The sequence below is a fragment of the Ictalurus punctatus genome, chromosome 23, assembly GCF_001660625.3.
Source record: "Ictalurus punctatus breed USDA103 chromosome 23, Coco_2.0, whole genome shotgun sequence".
NCBI lineage: Eukaryota > Metazoa > Chordata > Actinopteri > Siluriformes > Ictaluridae > Ictalurus > Ictalurus punctatus.
This window is the reverse complement of record NC_030438.2, coordinates 11,333,369-11,354,049: the sequence shown is the minus strand read 5'-3', so window position 1 is coordinate 11,354,049 and position 20,681 is coordinate 11,333,369. Positions and strand designations below refer to the sequence as shown.

General features: G+C 32.6%; 1 protein-coding gene across 1 annotated transcript in view; it reads right to left on the bottom strand.

Moving 5' to 3' along the window:
- Positions 1–7,312: 7,312 nt before the first annotated feature.
- txndc5 (thioredoxin domain containing 5) overlaps positions 7,313–20,681 on the bottom strand; it is a 49,377-nt gene continuing 36,008 nt past the window's right edge. The window contains exon 10 of the mRNA XM_017452841.3: positions 7,313–7,531. Coding sequence (XP_017308330.1) covers positions 7,409–7,531 — 123 coding nt within the window. The 3' untranslated portion in view covers positions 7,313–7,408. The remainder of the gene's footprint in view (positions 7,532–20,681) is intronic.

Below are 20,681 nucleotides of genomic sequence, written 5' to 3'. Positions count from 1 at the left end.
AAAGACCCAGAAGTCATTACATTAATATGGAGAGAGTGGGCATCCTTTATGGAAGTGAACGACTCCCCAGAAATCACAGCACCAATATTATGGGAAACAGCAAAAACAGTAATCAGGGGGAAAATAATATCATACTCATCATATAGGAAGAAAAAACTCCACAACCAAAACCAACTGGAAGAAATCATACATTTAAAAAAAAAAAAAAAAAAAAAAAAAAAAAAAAAAGTTCCATATACAACAACTCAAATATCATAATTTTGAATTTTGAATACAACAATAAATCAGGTAAATACTTGGAAAATCGTTTACAATAATAATTAAAAAAAAGATAAAACAATAATCCCATTAATAAGAAACTCAGCAGGAGAAATCACCCAAGATCCACTAGAAATAAACAAGACCTTCTGAACATTCTATAGTAAGTTATATTCATCAGAACAAGAACCAGACCTAGGAGAAATTCAGTCATTCTTAAATAACCTAGACCTACCTCAGCTCTCCAAAGAAATAGCTAACACTCTCGATTCTCTATCATCAGAATAACTTTATAAAGCCCCCCTTCAGATGCCAAATAATAAAATCACCTGGACAGTATGGTTTCCCTTCAGAATTCTACAAATGACGTAAATTTCTGGGACACACTATCACTATTATTCAATAGACTAACAAAGGAAATTAAACACGCATCTAAAATCCCTTTGCATATGAACATGCCTTCTAACAATGTTACAAAGACCCAATGCAACACAACAGTTACCAACCCCTCTCATTAATGAATACAGATTTGAAAATAATTACACAAACGTTAGCCACCAGATTAGAAGCCATGACCCCCACATTAATCCATCCCGATCAGACAGGTTTAATCAAAAAAACAAAAAAAGGTACTCATCAGATAAGATCCATAGATTATTTAAATTGATAAATATTTCTTAACAATCTAAAATTAATATGATCATTACATCACTGGATGCTAAGAAAACATTTGACAAGGTAAACTGGACATTTCTATTTCACACATTACACAAATTTGGAGTCATTCAACCATTGGATAAAAAAAAAAAAAGAAAAAAAAAAAAAACAATTCACCAAAAGCCACAATCACCAAAAATGGGATTACTTTGCCTGCATTCACACTTCACAGAGGAACAGGACAAGGATGCCCACTCTACCCTTCACTGTTTGCCTTTTTTATAGAACCGCTCGCAATAGCAATAAAATCAATTGAATTCCACAATCAACTGAAACACACAAGAAAAAATTACTCTCTTTGCAGATGATATCCTACTCTATCTGCAGAGCCCTGAACCTTCACTTCAGGAAACATTTAAAGTTATTAATACTTTTTCCAAAATATCAAACTGCACAATAAATTGGAATAAATCTACCATACTTCCGCTCTCTGATGAGGCTTGGGATTGTGCAGCTCAGGATTCACTTCTTCCAAGCCGTGTTGGAAATATTAAGTACGGCATCAGTATCTCCTCCAGGCTGTCAGAGTTGTTCTCGCTTAACTACACTCCACTGCTTAACAGATGATGACCTTAGACGCTGGATGAGTCTTCCTCTTTCATTAATAGGACATATAGCAACTATCAAAATGAAAATTCTGCCTCAGATTACTTATTTCTTCTCAATGCTCCCTGTCATGCCTACAGAAAAATGGTTTCAACCACTCAATTCTTCAACTTCTTATTTTTACTGTAGGAATAAAAAAGCACAAATTAAATATTCTACACTACAGAAAAATAAATCTCAAGGTGGGTTAGAAGCACCATTTTTTAAAATTATTATTATCTGGCAAATCAACTGCAATATTTAGTTAAATGGATTCATCAACGCAATAATAACATCTCATGGATACAACTGGAACAAACATACTATAAAAAATTTACACTGGCATATTTGCCATTTCTCAACAGTTCGCTTAAAAACCACACTTGCTTTAAAAACTTGCTTTATCTCTACAACTCTGACAGCCTGGTGGAAAGCTGTGAGAATCACCAATTCTACTCTAATACCATGTAAATATATCCCCATCTGGCACAATCCAGACTTTCACCTTCACAAGGCTCCTATTAACTACTGCACATAGGAAAAGTAAGGAATTACACATCATCATCTCTTCCACAATAATCACTTCCCGTCATTCAATAGATTTGGCCCAGAAATACAAATTTGGGAGCCAGCAGTTTCTTCGATACATACAAATTAAATCAATTATTTGAAGTAAAATTGACATAACATATAATACACTTAATCCCCCCAAGATACTAGATGACAATCCAATTTAAAGATCAGAAAAAAAAATCATTTCTAACTTGTACAAACTACTAGTCAACACAGACTCTACCACCTGAGCCACAGCCGGCCATAGATAGATAGATAGATAGATAGATAGATAGAAAATTAAGTGCTAGTTAGATTAGGTGCTTCGGTTTATGCCATCACTTTGTTCACTCAAATTGGTTTTTATAGTTTCAGTCCCCTCTGAAAATACTAGAATGACAAGGCAAATTATTTTGGTTTTTTATATATATACTGAAGACATTTTGGTTTGAGATCAAAAGATGAATATGAGACAATAGATCAGAATTTCATGGCACCTTTTGTTTGAACCCACTCATTTTTCAAGTGTTCAAATATATTCAAATATGTGACTGACTGGGGTTTCTTGTTGCCCAGGTGTGCCCTGTTAAGACTGATTGTTTAAACAATAGCTCTTAGTGTCTTGGTTTGCACCCAGGGTTTCACCTATGAAACCTGTATGGCTTGTTAAAAAGGATTAACTAACATGAAGACCAGAGAGCTGTCTATAAGAACAGCAAGCCATTTTGAAGTTGAGAAAAGAGGGAAAATAGAGCCAATACAACAATTTGGGAATGTCCTGCAAAAGAAAGAAACAACTGGTATACTAACCACCAGACAGTAAACAGCCATGGAAAATAGCAGTTGTTTGTGAGAGCTGTGAAGAAAAACCAAAAAACAGCAGTCAGTGACATCACCACCAAACTTCACAGGGTAGGGGTGAAGGTATCACAAGTCATTGTTTGAAGAAGAGAGCAGGAATACAGAGGCCATACCACAAGATGTAAACCACTCATCAGCTGTAACAATTGGTAGGCCAGATTCAAAGAAAATAAATAAAGTGCTTCTAGAAAGTTTGTGAACCCTTTAACATTTACTGTATTTCTGCATAAATTTGACCTGAAAGGTGATCTGGCCTAAAAGTCCTAAAACTGGATAATCCAATTAAACAAATGACACAAATATTATAATTTTCATTTATTAAGAAAAATTATCCAACATTCATTTAAGAGAGTATTTGAAGTCAGGTGTTTCAATCAAAAGGATGGCAAGGGAGGAGTTTAGCAGGCCCTCCTATGTTTCAAGAACATAAACTTGGGTCTTTACTATTAAAGCCTGGTCTTCACCCCACAGGTTTATGGAAATGTGCAATGCCTCGATCAAAGGTGATTACTGTGGACCTCAGAAAGAGTGTTATTGTTGCTCACCAGGATGGAAAAGGTTACAAAACCATTTCTAGAGAGTTTAGCCTCCACCTGTGAGGCAAATGATACACAAATTGAGGAAATTCAGCACTGCTGTTACTCTCCCAAGGAGTGGTTGTCCAGCAAAAACCACTCAAGGGTGCAGTGAATAATATAACGGGAAGTCACAAAGAATCCTAGGGTGACAGCTATGGACCTACAGACCACTCTTGCATTGAGTAATGTCAATGTTCAGAAATCCACCATCAGGCAAACACTGAACAAAAACAGTATGCACGGCCATATAATAAGGAGGAAGTGACTACTCTCCATCAAATATATTTAAACGTTGGACAATTTTGTTCAATAAATAAATGTAAAAACTATTATGTTTTTGCATCAATTTGCAAATTTGCAATAATTTTGTTCTCTTTATCTAGTTTTAGGTGAAGATCTGATCACATTTTAGGTCAAATTTATGCAGAAATACTGACAATTGTAAAGGGTTCACAAACCTTCTAGTGGCACTGTACAGAGATGAGCCACAAAAGTTCTGGAACCAAGATTAACTTCTACCAAAGTGATGGAAAGGCCAAACTGTGGGGTAAGAAGGGATCTGCTCATGATTCAAAACATACAAGCTCATCGTCAAGCTTGGTGAAGGCAGCATCATGGCTTGGGCTTGCATGGCTGCTTCTGGAACAGGCTCACTAATCTGTATTGATGATGTAACTCATGATGGTAACAGCAGAATGAATTCAGAAGTATACAGAAACATTCTGTCTGCCAATTTAAAGAGAAATACACCCAATTTGACTGGGAAGAACTTCATCATGCAGCAAAACAGTGATCCAAAACACAAAGCCAACTCAACAAAGGACTTCATCAGAGGAAAAAAATGGAAGGTTTTAGACTGGCCAAGTCAATGAATAGACCTTAACCAAATTGAACATGCATTTAACCTCCTGAAGAGGAGACTAAAAGTATGATATTCTACCAGCAAGCAGGAGGGGGATGCCTACAAGTAGCCACATGGGCATAACCTTAAAAACTAGGAGAACAGATTTGAAAACATGATGACGAATGGTACACAGCAGAAAAATTCAAGAGGATTAGAGGTAATCAAGTCCTTTTCAGTGTTTTGTCATGATGCATGGCCATGATGTTACCTATGGCAAGGAGGAAGTTGACACTAGTGAATTGGTACAAAGAGCTTTTGACAAAGAATGGCTGTGATGTTACAGCATTGCAGAGGGAATAGAGAATGCTGAAAACATTAGTGAATGGTCAATTCATAGATAAGTCATAAACTGCAAAGTGGTGCTAAGGAAGGAGCCATTCTGGGCTGATTTTGAACATTCTTCACTTAGTTTAAATTATGCTGGCACTTCCTATAGCTGCAGCTCAGTATGAAAGAGGATTTTCAGCACAGAACCAAATCAAGTCATAAGTGCACAGTTCCCCTTTGATCCAGAACCCAGTGTAAAGTGCTAGTTGAGAAAAGGCAAAAGTAAGCACAAAAGTATACTGGCTGACCAAGTGACACCAACTCTGAGCCTGAGGAAAAATCAAGAACCAACTATCTTTAAATCGCTAACAAGCAGAACAGACAGCAGTACGAAAAAAAAAGATTGAAAAGGCAGTGTGAGGAGGGAGGAAAATACAACAATTTGTAAAGGTGAATTATTTAGAATTGATAAGATATTACATGATTGCAGTATTCTTATTTCTACAGGTTATTTATTGTAGCGTTATTACACATAAGAAGACATCACAGATAATGGGAGGTAGAGCAGACAGCACAGATAGGGGAGAGAAAAGGCAGTGCGAGGCAAACCTGAGAGTACAGTGAAACACACAAAGTAAGTGTGTGATGAAGTATAAATTTTTATTGATTCATTAAGAAAATTTGGCTCCTAAATATTTTGGGGTTAAGACTCCTTGAGATTTTTGTTTGTTTGCCCTGCAACATAAAAAAAACAACCCAGCTAAGGATCTGTTACAACACTTGAACATAAAACAAGACAAGGCTTTGCTATAGAACTGTCAAAGCTGTCAAACACTGTAAATCTACATAGTTTTAAAATATGTTTTATAAAGTTCACTGGGATGTAATCTCAGTAAGAGCTTCAGATGCTCTACCCAAAACTCAATCGGCTCATCAACCACACCCGTTTATTTATCATCACATAACTCCTATCAAAAACATTTATAGTAAGGAAAAATATTCAAGGTAAACATCAAGGTGGCAGAGGGAGCATGTTTATGACAATTCATTTGTATTAAGTTGCACCCAAAAAACTCCAGAAAAGTTAAAATGCAACAGAGGGCTGGAAACAGGAAATGGCAACTAACAGTGAAATAAATGGCAGAATGGCAAACTTAAATGTTATTCTGACTCACTTTTGAAAAGGTCAAAACCAAGAGATAAACAAAAAAGATCAATTACGTCTGACTTAGCCTAAATCAGAAAAGAAAGTGATTGGACATGAAAACAGACGGGAGAAAATAAAAAGATCCATCATGCACACGGCACATGTCGCACAGGGAAACTGCTTTCTTAAAATTGTTTTAAGTGTCTTGGCTGACTTGCTGGAAGTGTTGGACAGCGTTAAGAGGTGCTGTGTCAAATGGAACTTTCATCCTCCAAACATCCTTTCCCTTATAAATGAAACCCTGATCTTCCATAAGGGGGGCATTTGTTTACAGCTTAAGGCGATGTTCAAACAGACCAGCCCGTCCTCCGTTTATATGCCAACATTTTTGTTTTAACTGAATGATTAGTTTCATTATTTACACATTTTTGTTGGCACACTTTCTTAATTTTTTTATATTCTTTACTTAATGCCAGTTACATAAACAACTAATTCAGACAAATCTTGACTACTTTTGCAAGCTACTGTATCTGTGTAAAATTGCTGATGCTTTCCAAGTTATTTATTCCACCCCTTTTAGAAGCATTTTATAGAGATATGCAACGTCTCAATTTTTGGATTTAAAAAGTTTAATAACATTTGTAGAACAATTTTTAAAATGGTTTTGTACAAAATCATTTGGTAGTGAAAGATACTGCACCACTTTTTTCTTTCATTAATCTTTCAGGTATAGAAACAGATGTAGAAGAAACCCAATGAAATGTACGCAAAAATTATCATACAAAATTGCAGTGTTCTTTTAAACTTGTAACTTCAGTTTTCAAGTGTTATATTATGATGCTAATCCTGGCATCAAGCTGCAAAAGCTTGTTCTGCTGAAAAATTAAATTTTGGAGATCTCCCTAAAACCCCACCCGTGGTTCTCAACACAAGTCTACAGAATCCTTGTGTTTTACCTGCACTAATCACTGTGTACTAGTTCTAAAAGGTTATGATAATGAAGTGGTAAGGTGTAATAAGTAAGATAAAGACCAGTGACTGAATATAGACCAGTTATGACTGAAGATGGCTTCACAGTCTGAGTTTTCCCACAGGGGAATCTTATAAAACTGACATGTGAGACAACACAAATGTGCAGTTTTAACATGTAAAGAAAATAACAAATGGCAGAATGAAGGAACAACTCCTTATTTAAAACAAAAAGTTCTCCCTGAGAGCCAAGTTACAAGATTCTTCTTACAGTAACAGTAAACTCTATTCCTGGCCCAATAAGTCAGGCTATAATGATTACTAGATGTTGAATACAGTTTATTTAAAAAAAATAAAATAAAATAAAAATGGAGGGGTGGGGGGGAGGAGGCATTTCTATTACTGGAAAAGTGGTCATCAATCAGAAGTACCTTTCCATTCATTGGTTTCCAAGTGAAATGGACTTAGCTGAAGTCAAATACATTCAGATTTTATTTAATGATAAAAATGGGAGAAAACACAGAACAAGATCAGGTACAAGTATAGGATATTCTGAGTAATGAGGTAGAGCTACAGCTCATCTCTGGCTTGCTTCATGACAAAGCTGTGCAAGCTCTCCAAGTCCCGTCCACTATTATACTCTTCCACCAACTGGCCTCCTCGGAATATCAGCAGTGTTGGGTATCCGTTCACCTGTAGTGATGAAACATCAACAAAAGACTTGGTCCAGTATGTATTTTTTTCTTTATTCTTAATCAAAAGTAAAATTTCACATAAATATTAATGACATACAAAACATAAAATACAGTCCCCTCTGTAAGTACTGTAATGGCCAATTCTTCTTTTTTTTTTGCTATACAAAAGATATTTGTGTGTGAGATCAAAAGATGAATACGAGACGATAAATCATAATTTCAGCTTTCATTTATTGATATTTACATCTAGTGGTGTTAACCAACTTGGAACATGGCACCATTGCTGTCAGACCACCCAATTTTTAGGTGAGCAAAAGTATAGGAACAGATACTTGCTTTAGTTGGCTTTAACACTTAATTGCATCACTGACCAACATCACCTGATGCATTCTTCTTTTGTGATGTTTTCCAGGCTTGTACCACAGCTTCTTTCAGCTGTTTGCTTTGGGGGAATTTCTCCTTCAAGTCTTCTCTTCAGGAGGTGAAATACTACTCAATTTGATTGGTTATTGATTGGCCAGTCTAAAACCTTCCACTTTGCCAACGCAACAAAAGACTTCATTAGTGGGAAATTGTGTTTTAGGTCATGGTCTTACTGCATGATGTTCTTCCCAATAAGGTTGGTTTTTCTTCCCAGCGCTCATCAACTGCTGCTGATTTCCAGCTGTCTGGTCTTCATGTTGGTTTATACTTTTAAAAAACAAATACAGTCTTCACTGCAAAACCCAGAGCAGACCTCAATGCATCTATCCATCTTCTTCACCGCTTATCCTACACAGGGTCACGGAGATCCTGGTACCTATTCTAGTGGACTCAGGGCACAAAGTGGGGGACACCCTGGATGGGGTGCCAACTAATCGCAGGGCACAATTATGCACACATTCACAGACCCATTCACACACTATGGACTATTTAGAGATGCCAATCAGCCTACAAAGCATATCTTTGGACTGGGGGAGGAAACCAGAGTTCCCAGAGGAAACCCCCAAAGAACTAGGAGAACATGCAAACTGCATGCACACAGGTGGAATCAAACAGGTGGGAATCAAACTCCCAAGCCCTGGAGGTGCAAGGCAAACATGCTAAACATTAAGCCACCATGCAACCACCAAGAGTAGATTAAGAGCAATTAAGTGTTTAAACAATCAATGTAACAGGACACCTGGTCAACAAAAACAGTTAGTCAGTCAGTCACATGTTCCAATATTTTTAAACAATTTAACAAAAAGTTAATTCTGATCCATCGTCACCAGTGTTGGGTAAGTTACTCAAAAAAAGTAATCCACTACAGATTACTAATTACTACATTAAAATTGTAATCTAATTACATTACTGATTACTGCATGTAAAAAGTAATCAGATTACTAATTACTTTACTTGCATGTTACTTTCAAACCTACAAAAATACACTACAAAGTGAAACTCAACTCTTTCAGTAATTTTAGTGCACATCAAGGTATGGCATGTTCAGAAAAAGTTAAAAACTTTTATAACTAGGCTAGTTTGGTGTCGTTAGCCAAGAGGAGACACAGCTAAGCTAAGCTATCACTGTATTGCCATGCAAAGTACATTATCTTTCCTTATGCTCTGCTCATATCATATTCACATAAACTGGAACACACAGACATTTACACACCTTGTTTTCCTGCTCAGCATCAGAGGATATTACTGTTTCAGTTTCAACCCATTTACTATTTATTAAAAAAAAAAAATAATAAAAAAAATAAAAAATAAAAAAAAACAGTGTATATCCATTTTTCCTCACTCTGACTGTGTGAGCTGGAAGAATTGAGAGCTGTCAGCCAATAAGACACGAGTAAAACCCTGTCTGATTGGTCTCGACTCCATTCACTGAAGATATAAAATTACGCAGTGACAAACTGCTCCAAGAGGAGAATTATTCAGGGCTAAAGAAAAAAATCTTCGGGGCAAAACACATTTTTAAAATGCATTTAACTTAAGATTGTTTTCTTAACAATAAATTTGTAATGCAATTAACAATTTTAGATTTTACGATTTTACATCAGTAATTAATCAAATTACATACATTTTAAATGTAATGCGTTACATTATGGCGTTATGAGAAAAAGTAATTAGATTACAATTACGCATTACTTTGTAACAAATTACACCCAACGCCGTCACATTCATATTTTGATCTCAAAACCAAATGCCTTCAGCTTATAGCAAAAACAGAGTTGGCCTTGCAGAAGTAGACTGTATATATATAAACTAATCACATGATTGATGAGTCACAGAATGGCCAAACTTCAGTTTAGACAGACTCTGCTACATTTTTACTCTACTGCATATGTGTATATCTATATCTATCTCTATCTATCTATATCTTTATCTATCTCTAACTATATCTCTATATCTATCAATCTATATCTATCTATATATCCATCTATATCTATCTCTCGATCTATCTATATCTCTCTCTATCTAACTATATCTCTATCTATCTATATCTTTATCTATATATCCATCTATATCTATCTATCTATATCTATATCTCTATATCTATCTATATCTTTATCCATCTATATCCATCGCTCTATCTATATCTCTCTCTTTATCTATATATATCTATATCTCTCTCTATATATCTATATATCCATCTATATCTATCTCTAGAAATATCTCTCTCTATCTATATCGATATCTCTCTATATCCATCTATATCTATCTCTCTATCTATATCTATATCTCTCTCTATCTATCTATATCTTTATCTATATATCCATCTATATCTATCTATATATATATATATCTTTCTATCTATCTATATATCTCTCTCTATCTATATCCATCTATATCTCTCTATCTATATCTATCTCTATCTATACCTATCTATCTATATATCCATCTATATCTATCTCTCTATCTATCTATATCTCTATCTATCTCTATCTACATCTCTATATCTATATATCTATATATCTATATATATATATATCAATCTCTATCTATCTATATCTCTCTCTCTATCTATATCGATCTACCTATATATCCATCTATATCTATCTCTATATCTTTATCTATATCCATCTATATCTATCGCTCTATATCTATATCTCTATCTATCTATCTATATCTCGATATCTATCTATATCTATATATCCATCTATATCTATCTATCTCTATCTCTATATCTATCTATCTTTATCTATATCCATCTATATCTATATCTCTCTCTCTATCTATATCGATCTACCTATATATCCATCTATATCTATATCTCTATCTATATCTCTATATCTTTATCTATATCCATCTATATCTATCTCTCTATCTATCTATATATCCATCTATATCTATCTCTCTATATCTATCTATCTCTATATCTTTATCTATATCCATCTATATCTATCTCTCTCTCTATCTATATATCCATCTATATCCATCTCTCTATATCTATCTCTATCTATTTATATCTATCTCTATCTATATCTCTATATCTATCCATCTATATCATTATCCATCTCTATATCTATCTATATCTATATATCTATCTTTATCTATATAACCATCTATATCTATCTATATCTCTATCCATCTCTATCCATCTATCTCTATGTATATATCCATCTATATCTATCTCTCTATCTATCTATATCTATCTCTATCTATATCTCTATATCTATCCATCTATATCTATCTATATCTTTATCTCTACCCATCTCTATGTATATATCCATCTATATCTATTTATATCTATCTCTATCTATATCTCTATCTATATCTCTATATCTATCTATCTATATCTTTATCTCTATCCATCTCTATCCATCTATCTCTTTATCTCTATCCATCTCTATGTATATATCCATCTATATCTATCTCTCTATTTATATCTATCTATACCTCTATATCTATCTATCTATATATCCATCTATATCTATTTATATCTATCTCTATCTATATCTCTATCTATCTATATCTCTATATCTATCTATCTATATCTTTATCTCTATCCATCTCTATCCATCTCTCTATGTATATATGCATCTATATCTATCTCTATCTATCCATATCTATCTCTATCTCTATCCATCTATATCCATCTATCTCTATATCCATCTATATCTATGTATATATCCATCTATATCTATCTCTCTATCTATCTATATCTATCTCTATCTCTATATCTATCCATCTATATCTATCTATATCTTTATCTCTATCCATCTCTATGTATATATCCATCTATATCTATCTCTCTATCTATATCTATCTATATCTCTATATCTATCTATCTATATATCCATCTATATCTATTTATATCTATCTCTATCTATATCTCTATCTATCTATATCTCTATATCTATCTATCTATATCTTTATCTCTATCCATCTCTATCCATCTATCTCTATGTATATATGCATCTATATCTATCTCTCTATCTATCCATATCTATCTCTATCTCTATCCATCTATATCCATCTATCTCTATATCCATCTATATCTATGTATATAACCATCTATATCTATCTATCTATATCTATCTCTATCTTTATCTCTATCCATCTATATCTATCTATATCTCTATATCTATCTATCTAGATCTATAAATCCATCTATATATATTTATATCTATCTCTATCTATCTCTATATCTATCTATCTATATCTTTATCTATCTCTCTCTATATCCATCTATATCTATGTATATATCCATCTATATCTATCTCTCTATCTATCTATATCTATCTCTATCTATATCTCTATATCTATATCTTTATCTCTATCCATCTATATCTATCTATCTGTATATCCATCTATATCTATGTATATATCCATCTATATCTATCTCTCTAACTATCTATCTATATATCTATCTATCTATATCTATCTATATCTTTATCTCTATCCATCTATCTCTATCTATCTCTATCTATATCTATGTATATCCATCTATATCTATCTCTCTATCTATATCTATCTATCTCTATATCCATCTATATCTATGTATATATCCATCAATATCTATCTCTCTATCTACCTATCTATCTCTATCCATCTATATCTATCTATCTGTATATCCATCTATATCTATGTATATATCCATCTATATCTATCTCTCTAACTATCTATCTATATCTCTATATCTATCTATCTATCCATCTATCTATATCTCTATCCATCTATCTCTATCTATCTCTATCTATCTCTATCTATCTATGTATATAACCATCTATATCTATCTCTCTATCTATCTATATCTATCTCTATCTATCTCTATCTATCTATCTATATCTCTCTCTCTATCTATATCTCTATATCCATCTATATCTATGTATATAACCATCTATATCTATCTCTCTATCTCTCTATATCTATCTATATCTTTATCTCTATCCATCTATCTCTATCTATATCTATGTATATATCCATCTATATCTATCTCTCTATCTATATCTCTCTCTCTCTCTCTCTCTATCTATATCTTTATCTATCTCTCTCTATATCCATCTATATCTATGTATATATCCATCTATATCTATCTCTCTATCTATCTATATCTATCTCTATCCATATCTATCTATATCTTTATCTCTATCCATCTATATCTATCTATCTGTATATCCATCTATATCTATGTATATATCCATCTATATCTATCTCTCTAACAATCTATCTATATCTCTATATCTATCTATCCATCTATATCTTTATCTCTATCCATCTATCTCTATCCATCTCTATCTATATCTATGTATATAACCATCTATATCTCTCTATCTATATCTATCTATCTATATCTATCTATATCTTTATCTCTATCCATCTCTATGTATATATCCATCTATATCTATCTCTCTATCTATATCTATCTATATCTCTATATCTATCTATCTCTATCTATCTGTATATCCATCTATATCTATGTATATATCCATCTATATCTATCTCTCTAACTATCTATCTATATCTCTATATCTATCTATCTATCTATCTATCTATATCTCTATCCATCTATCTCTATCTATCTCTATCTATGTATATAGCCATCTATATCTATCTCTATCTATCTATATCTATGTATATATCCATCTATATCTATCTCTCTATCTATCTATATCTTTATCTCTATCCATCTATATCTATCTATCTGTATATCCATCTATATCTATGTATATATCCATCTATATCTATCTCTCTAACAATCTATCTATATCTCTATATCTATCTATCTATCTATATCTTTATCTCTATCCATATAACCATCTATATCTCTCTATCTATATCTATCTCTATCTATCTATATCTATCTATATCTTTATCTCTATCCATCTCTATCCATATCTCTATATCTATCCATCTATATCTATCTATATCTTTATCTCTATCCATCTCTATGTATATATCCATCTATATCTATCTCTCTATCTATATCTATCTATATCTCTATATCTATCTATCTCTATCTATATATCCATCTATATCTATTTATATCTATCTCTACCTATATCTCTATATCTATCTATATCTTTATCCATCTCTATATCTATCTATATCTATATATCCATCTATATCTATCTATCTCTATATCCATCTATATCTATGTATATATCCATCTATATCTATCTCTATCTATCTATATCTCTATATATCTATCTATCATCTATATATCCATTTATATCTATCTCTATCTCTATATCTATCTATCTATATCTCTATATCTATATCTATCTATATCTTTATCTATATCTTTATCTCTATCCATCTATCTCTTTATCTATCTATCTATATCTATCTATATCTTTATCTCTATCCATCTCTCTCTATCTATATCTATGTATATATCCGTCTATATCTATCTCTCCATCTATCTATATCTCTATATCTATCTATATCTTTCTCTATGTATATATCCATCTATATCTATCTCTCTATCTATCTATATCTCTCTCTATCAATATCTCTATCTATCTATATCTCCATCTATATCTATTTATATCTTTATCTCTATCCATCTATCTCTTTATCTATCTATATCTATCTATATCTTTATCTCTATCCATCTCTATCCATCTCTCTCTATCTATATCTATGTATATATCTATGTATATGTAGGACTATTAAACATTAGATCTCTTGCGTCTAAGGCTCTTATTGTTAACGACATCATTACTGATCAGGAATGTAATTTAATGTGTTTAACGGAAACTTGGATTAAACCAAATGAGTACATAGCATTAAATGAAGCCAGTCCTCCTGGATACAGTTATGTACATCAGCCTCGTTCAGCTGGTAGAGGAGGTGTTGGACTCATCCATAGTCAAAATCTAGTCGTCACACAAAAACCTAAGCATAAATTTAATTCTTTTGAAATTCTTTATACCAGTATAAGTTATGTAGCCACAAAAAATAAGTCAATTCCTCTAATTATTATTTACAGACCCCCAGGGCCATATACTGAATTTCTTAGTGAATTTGCAGACTTTGTCTCAAACCTGGTTGTGTCTGTAGATAAAGCATTAATCGTCGGAGACTTTAATATTCATTTTGATAACCTGGAAGACCCTCTAAGAATAGCGGTTGTGTCCATCTTAGATTCAGTAGGGATTAATCAGAATGTAATCGGGCCTACTCATAATGGTGGTCACACTCTTGACCTCATACTAACATACGGACTAAGTATAGAAAATATTATCATTTTTCCGCAGTCTGAAGTTGTCTCAGACCATTATCTTATCTCGTTCATAATACGTATTGATCATAATATTTCCACCTCGTCTCGCTACCGTGTAAAACGTACCTACACTTCAGCTACTGCACCAAGCTTCATAAATAACCTCGCAGAAACATCAATTAGATTTGGATCACCGTCAGATCACACAGAACTCGATCAGGCGACTGAAAGCTTGGAGTCAACACTCCGCTACACGCTAGATAGAGTGGCTCCACTCAAAAGGAAAATAATTAGAGAAAAAAAATTAGCACCCTGGTATAACGATCAAACGCGAACCTTAAAACAGACAACTCGGCAATTAGAACGTAAATGGCGTCAAACCAAACTGGTGATATTTCAAATAGCATGGAAGGAGAGCCTACTGAAATATAGGAAATCTCTTGGCGATGCTAGAAAAATCTATTTCTCCAGCTTAATAGGAGACAACAAAAACAATTCTAGATTCCTTTTCAACACAGTAGCAAAATTAACTAGGAATAAAACCACTACAGAGAGAAACACTCAATCATTACATAGCAGTGAAGATTTCATGAAATTTTTCAATGATAAGGTTGAAAATATTAGACGTGAAATACAGGCCATTAAATTAAAACTGGACAGTACTGTAACAAACCCATTACATGACAGTGTAGCAATATCAGATCAATGTTTAGAGTGTTTTGCTCCGCTTAGAGAGACCGAACTAGCTACATTAATCTCTTCAGCAAATTCATCAACTTGCATACTAGATCCCGTACCTACATGTTTGTTTAAACAGATTGGTCCAGTAGTAATTGAGCCACTTCTAAATATAATCAATTCTTCCCTAAGCAGTGGCTATGTACCTAAATCACTTAAATTAGCAGTTATTAAACCCTTGATTAAAAAACCTGATCTTAACCCGTCTCAATTGTCCAGCTATAGACCAATATCAAATCTCCCCTTCATCTCTAAGATTTTAGAAAAGGTTGTAGCAAAGCAGTTATGCTCGTACTTAGATAGGAATAACATTCATGAAATGTATCAGTCAGGATTTAGACCTCATCATAGCACAGAGACAGCGTTAGTTAAAGTAGTAAATGACCTTCTACTGACTTACGATCAGGGTTGTGTCTCGCTGCTTGTGTTACTCGACCTTAGTGCAGCTTTTGATACTATAGATCACACTATTCTACTTGATAGATTAGAAAATGTTGTTGGTATTAAGGGAACAGTCCTCTCCTGGCTCAGGTCTTATCTGACCGATCGTTATCAGTTCGTAGATGTAAATGGTGATTTCTCCATGCGTACTGAGGTTACTTTTGGAGTTCCACAGGGTTCTGTTTTAGGCCCACTGCTCTTTACTTTATATATGCTACCCCTAGGTCAAATTATTCGTAAACATGGAATTAGCTTCCACTGTTATGCTGATGATACACAGTTGTATGTTTCAGCGAAGCCAGAGGACAGACATAAGCTTAGTAAAGTTGAGGATTGTGTAAAGGACATTAGACATTGGATGTTAATTAACTTCCTTCTGCTTAATTCTGATAAAACAGAAATACTTTTATTAGGCCCACGTTTAGCTAGAAGTATCCTTTCTGATCACATGGTTACTCTGGATGGTCTTTCTGTTTCATCATGTGCAGCAGTTAAAGACCTTGGAGTGATTATTGACTCCAGCCTATCATTTGATGCTCATGTAGATAATATTACTAGGATAGCCTTCTTTCATCTCAGAAATATTTCTAAAATAAGAAACATATTGTCACTACATGATGCGGAAATACTAGTTCATGCATTCGTCACCTCTAGATTAGATTACTGTAATGCCATACTGTCTGGATGTTCCAGTAGGAATATAAATAAGCTCCAATTAGTCCAGAATGCAGCTGCTAGAGTCCTAACTAGAACTAGAAGATACGACCATATCACACCGATATTATCCACACTGCATTGGCTCCCAGTAAAATCTCGCATTAATTATAAAATACTCTTATTAACCTATAAAGCACTAAACGGTCTCGCGCCACAATATCTAAGCGACCTTTTGGTTTTATATGATCCGCCACGCCTACTTAGATCAAAAGATGCAGGCTATCTGACGGTACCTCGAATAGTGAAGGCTACAGCAGGGGGAAGAGCTTTCTCTTATAGGGCCCCACAGTTATGGAACAGTCTTCCTATTAGTGTTCGGGACTCAGACACAGTCTCAGTGTTTAAGTCTAAGCTTAAAACGTATTTGTTTACTCAAGCCTACCCTGACTAGATTCTGTTCTACTTTCTCCCTCTCTCCTTTCGCCGAGCCCCACACGAATTTATGGAGATACTAGAGATCCTGATCCTTTCAGCCTCTGGATGGAGCTCAAATCTTCTTTAATTCCAGACTGCTGGGACTACGGCTGCTCTTAACACCATACAGACTTCATATAAATCCATAATGAACTTTTTCACAATATCTGTTGTTACCCAGATGAGGATGGGTTCCCTTCTGAGTCGGGTTCCTCTCAAGGTTTCTTCCTCTTAAAACATCTTAGGGAGTTTTTCCTTGCCACCGTCGCCACTCAGTGGCTTGCTCAGTTGGGATAAATTCACACCTTTAATATCTGTATACCGTGTTGATATTTCTGTAAAGCTGCTTTGAGACAATGTCTATTGTAAAAAGCGCTATACAAATAAAATTGAATTGAATATATCCGTCTATATCTATCTCTCCATCTATCTATATCTCTCTCTCTATCCATCTCTATATCCATCTATATCTATGTATATATCCATCTATATCTCTCTATCTATCAATATCTATCTATATCTCTATATCTATCTATATCTTTCTCTATGTATAAATCCATCTATATCCCTCTCTCTATCTATCTATATCTCTCTCTATCAATATCTCTATATCTATCTATCTATATATCCATCTATATCTATTTATATCTATCTATATCTTTATCTCTATCCATCTAAATCAATCTCTATCTATGTATATATCCATCTATATCTATCTCTCTATCTATATCTCTATATCTATCTATCTATATCTATATATCCATCTATATCTATTTATATCTATCTCTATCTATATCTCTATATCTATCCATCTATATCTATCAATATCTTTATCTATCTATCTATATCTATATCTTTATCTATATATCCATCTATATCTATCTATCTCTATCCATCTACATCTATGCATATATCCATCTATATCTATCTCTCTATCTATCTATATCTATCTCTATATATCTATCTATCTATCTATCTATATCTATCTCTTTATCTATATCCATCTATATCTATATCTCTCCATCTATATCTATCTATCTATCTATCTCTATATCTATCTATATCTTTATCTCTATATACACATCTATATCTATTTATATCTATCTATATCTTTATCTCCATCCATCTATATCAATCTCTGTCTATGTATATATCCATCTATATCTATCTCTCTATCTATCTATATCTCTCTCTCTCTATCTATATCTCTATATCCATCTATATCTATTTATATCTATCTCTATCTATATCTCTATAACTATCCATCTATATCTATCTCTATCTATCTATATCTATATATCTATATCTTTATCTCTATATCCATCTATATCTATGTATATATCCATCTACATCTATCTCTCTATCTATCTATCTCTATCTCTATATATCAATCTATCTATATCTATTTATATCTATATCTATATCCATCTATATCTATATCTCTATCTATATCTATCTATCTATATCTTTATCTCTATATCCATCTATATCTATGTATATATCCATCTACATCTATCTCTCTATCTATCTATCTCTATCCATCTATATATATATCTATATCTTTATCTATATCAATCTATATCTATATCTCTATCTATATCTATCTATCTATATCTCTCTATATCTATCTATATCTATCTCTATATCCATCTATATCTATTTACATCTATCTATATCTTTATCTCTATCCATCTATATCAATCTCTATCTATGTATATATCCATCTATATCTATCTCTCTATCTATATCTCTCTCTATATCTATCCATCTATATCTATCTATATATCTATCTATCTATATCTATTTATATCTATCTCTATCTCTATCCATCTATATATATATCTATATCTTTATCTATATCCATCTATATCTATATCTCTATCTATATCTATCTATCTATCTATCTATCTATCTCTATATCTATCTATATCTATCTCTATATCCATCTATATCTATTTACATCTATCTATATCTTTATCTCTATCCATCTATATCAATCTCTATCTATGTATATATCCATCTATATCTATCTCTCTATCTATATCTCTATCTATATCTCTATATCTATCCATCTATATCTATCTATCTATCTATCTATCTCTCTCTATCTATCTCTATATCTATCTATATCTATCTCTATATCCATCTATATCTATTTACATCTATCTATATCTTTATCTCTATCCATCTATATCAATCTCTATCTATGTATATATCCATCTATATCTATCTCTCTATCTATCTATCTCTCTCTATCTATCTCTATATCTATCTATATCTATCTCTATATCCATCTATATCTATTTACATCTATCTATATCTTTATCTCTATCCATCTATAGCAATCTCTATCTATGTATATATCCATCTATATCTATCTCTCTATCTATATCTCTATCTATATCTCTATATCTATCCATCTATATCTTTATCTATCTCTATCTATCTATATCTATATATCTATATCTTTATCTCTATATCCATCTATATCTATGTATATATCCATCTATATATCTATCTATCTATATCTATTTATATCTATCTCTATCTATATCTCTATATCTATCTATCTATCTATCTATCTATCTATCTCTTTATCTCTATCCATCTATCTCTATATCCATCTATATCTATCTCTCTATCGATCTATATCTATATCTTTATCTATATATCTATCTATATCTATCTCTACCTCCATCTATATCTATCTACATCTATGTATATATCCATCTATATCTATCTCTATCTATATCTCTATATCTATCCATCTATATCTTTATCTATATCCATCTATATCCATGTCTATCTATATCTCAATATCTATCTATCTATATATCCATCTCTCTCCATCTATCTATATCTCTCTATCTATCTATATCTCTCTCTCTATCTATCTCTATATCTATCTATCTCTTTATATCTATCTATATCTTTATCTATATCCATCTATATCCATCTCTCTCTATCTATCTATATCTCTCTATATCTATCTATATCTATGTATATATCCATCTATATCTATCTCTATCTATATCTCTATATCTATCCATCTATATCCATCTCTATCTATATCTCAATATCTATCTATCTATATATCCATCTATATCCATCTCTCTCTATCTATATCTCTCTATCTATCTATATCTCTCTCTCTATCTATCTCTATATCTATCTATCTCTTTATATCTATCTATCTATC